Source organism: Nelumbo nucifera, chromosome 8 (genome assembly GCF_055504915.1).
Source record: "Nelumbo nucifera cultivar China Antique chromosome 8, China Antique-T2T, whole genome shotgun sequence".
Lineage (NCBI taxonomy): Eukaryota > Viridiplantae > Streptophyta > Magnoliopsida > Proteales > Nelumbonaceae > Nelumbo > Nelumbo nucifera.
Window position 1 is genome coordinate 52263231 of NC_142656.1, and position 10925 is coordinate 52274155.

Consider the following 10925-nt stretch of genomic DNA (forward strand, 5'->3'; position numbering starts at 1 on the left):
ATTTTATAAAATATTATTAAAGTAATAATAATAAAATAATAAATTATTAATAAAATTATCAGTAGAATAGTAATAAAATAATAATACTATAATAAATTAATAATAAAATACTAAGATATTAATTATTAAATCAATAATAATAATAATAAGGTAATTATAAAATAATAGAACATTAATAATAAAATATTAATAAACTAACAAAAAATTGAAAATTTTCGGTTAATTCAAATTCTAGTTTCGATTGAACCAAACATATCTGAATTCGATTCTTGTTTGAACCAAACTTGCGTTGCAAATAGGCAATTTCGATACCGAGTCCAGGGAATTCAATTTCGATTCCAATTCCGATCTCGACCGCAAACCAAACAGACCGTAAATGCTGGACCCGGGGTAAATTTTACATCTGCCAACTGCAATTAAGGTAGACATTTTTGGTTGATCCGGCCCATCCTCCGGTTGAACAAAGCCGATCACCGGCTCATAGCGTTGACACTTGACAGTTGACAATCGAGTTATTACCTAAGGCGGCTAAGCCCAAAATTCAACCCACTCTTCGTCTCTTCATTCTCCGTTTCCTCTTATTTACGCGAATCTCTGGCTTGCTTCTTAGTATATATATTCTGTCGACGATTGAGAGAATTTGAACATGAAGGTCTCAAACAGGAAGCAATACCATAGATAACAAATGCTGATTCCCCCTGATTCGGTAATTGACTCGCCCTGTTCTGAAATTAATTCTAATGGCTACTAGAAATGCATTACATTTCTTCCCTCCTTTCTTTTCGCCGACCATTCACAGCCCTTATCCCCAAATTCAAGTTTTCAAGCCACCAAACCATCTCTCTACTTCAATCCTGCAAATCCATGAAGGAAATGAAAGAAATCCACGCTCATATCCTCCGTACAAATCAAATCACAGACACATTTGTCGCTACTAAGATGATAGAGTATTGTGTGATGTCTGCTCGAAATATGGATTACGCTCTTCGTGTTTTTGATTGTATTGATCGACCTAATGCATACACATGGACGACCATTATCAGGGGTTTCATGGAGATCAAAATTCCCGAGAAAGCTATCGAATTCTATGGTTTAATGAGAGCGCAAGGTGTTGAGCCCAATAAATTCACCTTCGTATTTGTTCTCAAGGCTTACTCTTTAATACCCAGTTACCAGGAAGGAAGAACTGTTCATGGAAAACTCCTGAGGCTTGGACTTTGTTCTGACGTATTTCTTCATAATGCACTAATTCACATGTACTCAAAATGTGGAGATGTCAAGGCAGCATATTGTCTATTCGAAGAAGTTCCTGCTTACAATGTGGTTAACTGGAATACGATGATAAATGCTTGCTTTTCCTGTGGTGATATTGAGAATGCAAGGAGATTGTTCAATGAAATGCCAGAGAGGAATGTTGAGTCATGGAATGCATTCATTAGTGGATATTCAAAGTGTGGGCAGATCAGTGTTGCAAGATCATTGTTTGATGATATGCCTAATAGAGACTTAGTTTCATGGAGCACAATGATTTCGAGCTATGCCCAGAGTAGAAGGGCTATGGAGGCCTTGGATCTTTTCAAAGAAATGCAGCTTGCTGGTGTTAGACCTGATAGTGTTACAATGGTGAGTGCTCTCTCGGCTTGTTCTCAGGTTGGGGCACTAGACATGGGTAGATGGATCCATGCCTATGTCAGGAAGAATAAACTGATTAATGATGTTTTCTTGGGTACTTCTCTTGTAGACATGTATGCAAAGTGTGGATGCATTGACATAGCCCTTGAAGTCTTTAATGGCATGCCACATAAGAACGTATGTTCTTGGAATGCTATATTATGTGGACTAGCCATGCATGGTTATGGAAATGATGTATTAACACTATTCAAACAGATGGAACTTGCTAATGTAAGACCCAATGACATAACATTTGTAGGGATTCTGTCTGCTTGCAGTCATGTGGGTTTGGTGGATGAGGGTCGTAGGCAATTCAACCGCATGGTCAAGGAGTTCAGCATTGTACCAAAAATTGAACATTATGGCTGTATGATAGATATTCTTGGTCGAGCAGGTCTCATCAATGAAGCTAAATACTTAATTAAAAATATGCCAATGGAGCCAAATATCATTATCTGGGGATCTTTTCTTACTGCTTGCAGGATCTGTGGTGATACTAGTGCTTGCAATGATGTAATTAAGCATCTGGAAGAAATAGAACCAGGAGATGGAGGGTGCTATGTACTCTTGTCGAACATATATACATCTGGGAAACAGTGGGGTGAAGCTGAGAAGATGAGGAAGATGATTAGAAATATGGGGATAGAGAAAAGGATGCCAGGGTGCAGCTCTATTGAGGTGAATAGTTTAGTACATGAGTTTCTTGTGGAGGACAAGTCACATCCGCAGTGGAGAGAGATCTATGGGGCTATAGATAGGTTAAGCACAAATCTTGAAGCCGAAGGTTATGTGCCAAATCCCTCCTTGGTCTTGTATAATATAGATGAATAACATTCCTAACCAACCAAAAGAAGCAAGAAATGAGAATGAGACAAGTTGCACCAACTTCCCTCAAACAAACTTATCTCAAAATAGATAGAAAAAGTTAACCCTGAGGGGAAAGCGGGTGTTTTTGATGCAACAAGTTTGTTTTTCTTTAATAGAAAGTATATTTCTTTCATACATTATAATTTTACTGAATTGCTGCCATGCACTGTGCAACACTTAGTATTGGCCTCACATCAGTACCCTCTTCAAGCCGATTTAGGCCCATATTGTGTGCTTTCAGAAGGGCCAGCGGCTCTGCTTTGACTGTATAGCGCTGGTTCTGAAGACTGCCACAATCTCCACATCCTGGAAGTCTTTGAGTTTCCAGTCATCAAATTCTTATTTCATTTCTTTTCAAAGTTATCATAAGGATCTTTTTGTAAATTGTAGGCCATCTTTTTCTTAACTAAAACAATTTCTTTTTCTTTTCTTGTCCTTGTGTTATCCTTTTTTCTTTTTCTGAGAGAAAGACACACCATACATTAACATGCATGTTTCTTTTTTGATAGATAAAGGTAATTGTATCAATTAAAATAAATCACAGTATACATCATTCAACTCCCCACAAAGAGGCACGAGGTGCAGCCTCTAAACTACATCATAAAGCTTACAAGTGAGCCCAAAAGAGCTGATTCCTATGTATTACTTGTTTGGCTAGGAAATCTGCCAGCCCATTTGCCAATCTTCTTTCCTATTAAACTGCGACTGAAATATTTAACATTAGCCACTTAAATCTTCTCAATGCCCCCCTGTAGGGCCAGGCTGCCATCTCTGGTTCTTTTGGCCAACCAATAACCAACTTGGAGTCACCTTCAACCATAATCGGTTTCTGGTGCCTAGATGTTGGAACATGTTTCTGAATATTTGTTTATTCTTATAGGACACACCTCATTAAAGAGTTGGTAATTATGATGCTGAATTTGTTTTCTAGGAAAATCACTGTCATGAATATTTTTCTGTCACACAAACTAGATATTAATTTAGTCATGGTTTACTCTGAGCTATTCTGTTAACTGTTTAGGTTGTACTGTGGCTACTGTCGTTATAGTTTGCCTTGAGCCTAGGTTTTCTTGTTCAGTCTTTTTGAATCTTCTAGGAGCTAAGAAGAGTTTGGAAGAGACCCTCAAATTATGTGGTCATCTGGTCGGTGTCTATAGATGAGAAATTTTGATATCTTTCCATTACTCACTTACAAAAAAGGAAAATAAGTACTGTAAATAAGATAGATCATAACACAGTAAAACACTAACTTATGGATATCAAACGCAAGAGAGGGTCTCAACATACGGATACGAATCTGATCCATCATATGCCAACAAGTCCCCCAACGTGGGTGATAGATCATGAAGCTTCTTGTAGGTATTGTCCTGAACATTATACAAAATGACCTCATCAATTATGCGTAGCACCATGCAGGACTCCTCTTCTCTTCCCCGAACAAGACACAGTATAGAGAATGCATAAGAGATGAAGGATTCTCCCTCCAGGACCATATTTGGATAAATGATTGTGAATGCATCAAGTTCCACTCTGTATTTGACAAGTCATTGGGAGTAATCTCTCTCCATCTCAAACACATCAAAATGTGTAGTACAAGGAGCATTATATCCATCCATTTCAATGAGGTGCAGATGGCCTTGGGACTCCCCAAAGTACCTACATCTCTTTGTATCCCACTTCTCGGGTAGTGGAGGCATTGGCATTGTCTGCAAGCATTCCTGATCAACGTTGAAGTACAGGGAAGCTTCTCCAAAGCTGTACCAGTTGATTGCTCCATTCCAGAAAACCGCCTTGTCAAATTCCAAACTAAGTGGCACACTGAAAGATCCTTTAGAGAGTCTCCATGGGCCAGTCTCTGAAGAGTATATCTCTATTTGATAACTCTCACTGTTTGTATCAGATTTAGAAACGCAGACAGCTTTGTAGTGAGGTGATTTCTGTGGATCAAAAGCCAAGTGTATGCAAAACACACTAATGCCCTTGGGTTGGGGAAGCGTGGTGTATTGCTTGGTCACAGGGTTATAGATGTAATAATTGTGCTTACCTCTGTTCCGTCTGAAGCTTCTGCAACAAAGGAGACCATTGCAAGATTGCTTGAGATCAATAGCTTCATGGTCGTCAGAAAACATGAGAGACTTGAATGGGGCCATAGTCGGTTTCCCATCAAGGGAAATGAAATCAAAATTTGGTTTTTCTGGTGGTAAGGATATTAAGGATATTCTCAAGAACAATCCAGAGACAGAACTTGGATTCCGGAGGCAGTGGTTGTGAGTGAACCGTGGATTGGATATTTGAGAGAGCCATTGCTTGGACACAGACTTGAATCTAACAAGGGATTTTACTGGGAGGCGCAGGAGTATCTCAGACAAGAGGTCGTTGCTGTTTGTGATTACGGCTGATGAGTGCTGTGCTCCAGTGCTGCTGGAATTCTGATCACCAGTCCGGTGGAGCTTACAAGAAATCATCCTTGAAACCTTTCTGTTATGAGAAGCCTCAAACTCAAGCTCAATTTATGGTTAATACATTGTGGGGTGTGCATAGCAAGCTTTGACAGTGGAGAAGAGGTCCTGGTGTATGCTGCAAGCTTTGACTTTGAGTTGATAAAGGATTGAAGGTACATAACTAAATATTAAACTATGACAATAGTGCTATGGACCGGGCTTGGATTAATCCGGGGTAAGCCCAATCCAGCCCAAACCAAGCTGCTGGATTATTAATTGATTAAGGAACCCATCGGGCAGAAGGTAGCATATAAACTGGCCTAACTTGCAAACCAAGCAAATGGCATGTGGATATAATATAGTGTACTAGATCTGAATTGCATGTTGATGATCAAATTGTGTACATGTTGCACCAATTCTACCTGAAACAACGTTTTGGGCTGAGCAATACAAGTTGGTGAGAAATACAATTAGGAGGGCAATGTTTACAATCATAGATAATTTCTGCTTAGATCACGAGTCCCCAAGAATGGATGCCAAGGTTGTGCAAATTTGCACTCCTGTCTGGTTTTGCTCGCCTTTGGTAAGGTGTTAATATACATTGTAAATCGATGTAAAACTCTGTTCAAGTTATTACAACCATAATTGATGTAATGTTATCATTGGTTCTTTCGATGTTTCTCACCAGAGAGTTGAAGACGATATAATGGCCACTGTGTCTGTCTTCCCTGTCGTCGGAAACCAAGGTACATTCAGTAATCCTACCTAAAAAAACATTTCAAAACTTTGTCGGAACTGTGTCCATATCAGCTATGAACGCTGATTCTCTTTCTTTTGCCTCAAGTAACATCTCTAATGCCATAGATAATCTCCAAACCCATGGATAATCTCTGGTTAATATCATTGGCAATGGCCCTGCAGCTCACGCTACTGCCATCTATGCCTCTCGAGCTGTGCTCAAACCCATCCTCTTCAAAGGATGGATGGCCAACAACATATCACCTGGAGGTCAGCCCACTACCACCTCTGGTGCCGAGAACTTCCTCCGTTTCCTTGAAGGGATTCTTGGAATGGAGGTCATGGATTGCTGTTGAAACCAATCCCTTCGATTCGACATGGAAATCTTCAATGAAACTTGGAAGAAGGTTGGTTTCTCTACCAATCCTTTCAAGGTTTTCACCGACTCTAAGGCCATCTTCGCCAATTCTATTATCAGCATCACCGGTGCCGTCGCTAAGCGATTGAAGTTTCCCGATCCAGTGATGGAGAAGGGTGGTTTTGAAATCATGGGATATCAGCTTGAACTAATTAAAAACAGACTACCCTGTTGCAGGGTCAAGCTGGGGAAGGGAGACATAGATGACAACGACCAATGGTATATCAACCAAACACATGTAAAAATTGTATTGTCCATTTACCTTGTAGCCAAATTGGATGAATGTAAATGGCACAATGATCCGGTCCCCATTTTACACTCTCCTAAATCGGTGGTGACATAATTCCAGGTGTGAAAGTGTATGCACACTGCAGACAAGTACAGTCTTAGCCACTAAGCTATGTTTGGTTTGAAAGAAAAGGTAAGGAAACCCATACTAAAGGTTTCTCTACCTTTCCATTCCTTCAAACCAAACACAGCCTAATGAATGATTTATCTTTAATGATACCACATACACTTAGACTCACTTGTATTTGTATTGATTGTTTCTCAATGAAACTCAATTGACGCCTATTTTAAAACAAAGCCTTGAGCTACCTTCAGTTGGAGCTCTATGGTGTTAACTTTTCCAACACCACCAGCCCAGTAATTGTGAATCCGGATCTGCTCCCCAAACCAACCCTACAGCACATTGCAGCCATGCATTGAAAACATCTCCCTATGAATGATTACATACTTAGTATAGGAGATGTTCTCAATGTAAGGCTGTAATGTGTTGTGGGGTTGGGCTGGGGAGTGCTTTGTGGGAAGCATATCCGAGTTCTGGTGGTGATGTTTTCAAGAATTCATATATCCATAATTGCAAACCACCATCTAATACTAGTATTGTGGGTTTTTGAATAGGGGTATACGGGGCCTTGGGACAGGTAAATTCAATAGGGTCCTAACCTTTGGCATTATTTTATACAAAGTGGCAGCTCTCATGGAACCCAGATTCTCATGCTTGCCAGCCCGAGACTTCCCCATTACATCAAGTAATGGCCCCTATGTTTAGATAATGACTGATAGCCCAGACATTAGTCACATTCCTAAGTAGACACTCAATGTGTGTGTTGACGCCTATCCCACAACTGTGCTATTTATTTGGCAATCCAGATATATTGTTCATAATATATAGTATTGTTGTCAACTAAGATGTTAATAAAAGTAAATATTCGAGAAAGGAAGCATAGGGTTTTCAAAATTTTTCATTAAATCCATGGTGTGCTTTTCTTCACTCTTTCTTCCTTCTTTTAAAAAGACAAAATTATTCTCAATAAGACCATCCTTTCCACTATCGGTCACATAAGTATTAGAAGCTTAGCTTCCTGGCCCGCTTTTAGATGGGTTGGGCTTCCACTGAGCCCAGCAGATTTAACGCCTATTATATATTATATACAAATCAAAATGGGCAGATCCTGGATTGTGCTGATCCAATCCAACCCTTCCACTTCCAAGTTCCAACCAGCGATATTATTTTGCACATAATATTTTACTCAACTTCTTTTGGTGTAAAGCATATCTAATTAGGCCCATTTATCTATTCCCTCCTGAGTCTGGCCCAAAATGTACCAAACCTGGCCTGGTATTTGCAGCCTGTAAAATTGATAATTTGATTCCAAGGGTCTTGTCCATGTTGTAGGCTTTGATAATTTGATTTCACCCTCCTTGGAGGAATGATAATGGGCCAGGCTTACTTAAATTTAGCCAGGTAAGCCTAGCCCAACCCAAATATCGAAGCAGTAAATTGTGATCAAACATCAAAGGAAAAGGGATTTGGATATTTCAAAAGTGGATTGGATTCCACTAAGTCCAGCAATGCAAATCACAAGATATTAGTGGAAACCATGTGTTCAGTTCAGGATTAAAGCGATTTGCTTTCTGGGATTCCTTAGCAAATTGCAGGCACTCAGAGAAACTCAACCAGCAGATAATATATGAAAACAGTCAAAATGGAAATGGATAAAAGAATATATTTAAAGCGAGGAGGATCTGAATCTGAATATGAAACACAGATGATCAAACAACAGACATGGTCTCCATATATTGATGCGCAGAATACCAGAAATATTTTATCCTACTAGTGATGCTTTGATGATTAACATTTAACCTCGTTAAACAAGCACTCCTACCAGGAATGTTAATTCGATTAACAGTTAAACTCGTGAATCTCTGTTTCTTAAGATCATAACTGTAGATGCTATCGGGTACATACATCACAAGCGATGACTGCTCTTCTTCTTCCTCTCCCTGAACAAGATGCAGTATAGAGACGCACTTATGGCGTCTATTGAGATCGACTCTGTATTTCAAAAACCACCCGGAGTAGTCCTTTTCCATCTCAAACACATCTAGGCACCTAACCTGAGAATCATCACCATCACCATCACCATGGATAGGCTGCTCAGAACTGGTCACTATAAGATGTAAATGGTTTCGGGACTCCCCAAAGTAGAGATACTCCCCCCTTCTCGACCCTTGAGGCATGGTGGGCGTCTCTATCAAACACTCTCGATCAACATCAAAACACAGTAAAGTGTCCGGCCGGCAAATCCAGTGCATTGCACCGTTCCAGAAGACGCCGGGACCAAAACCCATACCATCTGAAGTGAAGGGCTCTCCGGAGAGTCTCCACTGCCTTGTCTCCGACGAGTACATCTCAATCTGCCAGCCATCACCCTCAGAAGATTCAGAGCCAATAATAAACACAACTTTGTAGTGAGCAGATCTGCGGGGATCGAAGGCTACGCTTACAGAAAACGCCATTTTATGACTGGGCTGGGGTGGAAGTAGTCTAAACTGATTCATGGCTGGGTTATAGATGTAGTAGGAGTCCTTGCAACATAGAAAGAGACCATTGCAAGAATGCTCAACTTCAATCCCCAGAACAGAAGAGAAATCCATCAAGGGGGTGGAAGTAGGATTGTTGCTGTTAAACGGAACAAATTCTAGTCCAGAGGCTTTCGAGGTTCCAAAAAAGAGCAGTCCCGAGACAGAGGTGGGGTGTCGACGGCAGAATTCAGAAATGAAAAGGGGGTCGGAGATGAGAGAGTGCCATCGTTTGGAGACAGGCTTGGCTCGAAGAACATCTGTCATGGGCAGACGTGAAAGGATATCAGTCATGAGGTCCTGACTATCGGAAACCATATCCCAGGATAAGGGCTGCTGCTGTTGAGGTTCGACTGGTTCTTGGTTGTCGGCAATGGGGTCGTCGTCCCTGGTAAGCATAGCTGAGAAAGAGTGCGGAGGCGATTCTAATACCTCATCGTCGTCGGAGCTTGGGTAATAAGTGCAGCACCTTTTGAAGCAAGCCATGAATCCTTCCTTAATTCTTTTGTTTTAATGGTGAAGGTGCATTACAAGGGGTAGAGTTAGTACAAGAGCTTCTGTTCTGTGTTCTGCTTCAAAGAATTTAAGGTCTGATTGAGGGTGCATATCCTTTACCAAACGAACCCACCTACTCACTGAAGTGCTCTCTTTTCAGCTAATTAAAGAAAAAGTGTTCTCATCTCGGTTAAGCTAGGTTTGTATTATTCACTTTTCTTTCCCTCTAAGCTTCGTATCTGTGTTAAAAAATTTGTCCGCTCTGAAGTGATGGAATCATGGAAGTTAGAACAGATAATTAAGGGCCCGTTTGGTGCGTTTTGTCGTACGGACTTTCGGCTGTTTACAAGTTGGGAAGAACAATTTTCAGTCTACTCTCGTTAAGATCTAGCCGCCAAAAGACAGTGTGCCAAAAATATGTGAGAAGCCCATTTCGGTAACTCGCATCTTTTTTGTTTTAATCTCACATGGAAAGAGAAAAAATATGGATTCCAATTAAAAAAGGAAAAATGGGCTTGAAATGTTAGAAAAGAGAATAAAACAACCCTACATCCTGACAAACTTCCATTTTTCCGAGAAAAGATTAAAGCACTAACAAAACAAAGAAACAAACTATTCAATACAAAAGGGCTAACCCAAGAAACAGAATCTTCAACAGAATACTCATAGCTACTGAGACAATCTATGGGCTGCCCAATTCATTGTTTTAGAAATAAACCTAAACTGATCAACATTAAAAAATTGCTTCAAAACATTAAACTGATCAACGATAGGAAATTCCAACATTGGGGATCACCCCACTATCGCACTTAATAATGACATCAAAAGGATCTAACAGTGGAAGAATTGAGTTCAAGTTATCTACAGTCACAGCCCGCTGATTACTATCCAAATCTAAACAACCAAAACCATTCAGCTCTAAGAAAATTCTCCAAACAGCATTTTAAACCCAGTGGACAGATCCATAAATGTTCTTAAAGATCAAATCATTCCTAGTAACCCACACAAAAAATAGAGCAATAGCAATCCAACATAGCACATTATTTGTTTCAGGAATAGAATGGGAAAAAGTTACATATTTCTAATAAGAATTCTGCAAATGAGTTAAATAGGAAAGTTAAAATCCTAAGTCCACATGGAGAAGCAAAAAGGACAACTTTAACAAAAGGACAATAACAAATTAGATGAAGAATAGATTCTTGGCTTGAATATTGTACAATATATAAAATAATGGTTCAGACTTTATTATCTTGATGTAAAACGTATAATGCTTGGAGAATTTATATTTAAGAAGAGAGAGAGAGGTTCCAGATAAAGATAACAAAGGAAGGATAATGCATGCAACATGGGTCCCGTGATAATACTCCTCCTCAAGTTGGAGAGAACAGGCAGAGCATTCCCTGCCTCACGGGGACCCCGATCCCTGT

The 10925-nt window shown here is 39.9% G+C and overlaps 2 protein-coding genes and 1 pseudogene across 2 annotated transcripts; 1 reads left to right on the forward strand and 2 right to left on the reverse strand.

Annotated features, from left to right (window-relative positions):
• Positions 1-565: 565 nt before the first annotated feature.
• LOC104601570 (F-box protein At5g07610-like) lies at positions 566-6430 on the reverse strand. Its single transcript, XM_010264950.3, has one exon. The coding sequence runs from the start codon at positions 5001-5003 to the stop codon at positions 4083-4085; it is 921 nt and encodes a 306-aa protein (XP_010263252.1). The 5' UTR covers positions 5004-6430; the 3' UTR covers positions 566-4082.
• Positions 865-2502, forward strand: LOC104601679 (pentatricopeptide repeat-containing protein At2g29760, chloroplastic pseudogene; annotated as a pseudogene).
• Positions 6431-8114: 1684 nt separating the features above from the next.
• Positions 8115-9662, reverse strand: LOC104601571 (F-box protein At5g07610-like). Its single transcript, XM_010264951.3, has one exon. The coding sequence runs from the start codon at positions 9487-9489 to the stop codon at positions 8194-8196; it is 1296 nt and encodes a 431-aa protein (XP_010263253.1). The 5' UTR covers positions 9490-9662; the 3' UTR covers positions 8115-8193.
• Positions 9663-10925: the final 1263 nt, after the last annotated feature.

Bases quoted from the DNA above. Each gene is read 5' to 3' on its own strand.
- LOC104601570 (XM_010264950.3), bottom strand. From the start codon at position 5,003: ATGATTTCTTGTAAGCTCCACCGGACTGGTGATCAGAATTCCAGCAGC.
- LOC104601571 (XM_010264951.3), bottom strand. From the start codon at position 9,489: ATGGCTTGCTTCAAAAGGTGCTGCACTTATTACCCAAGCTCCGACGAC.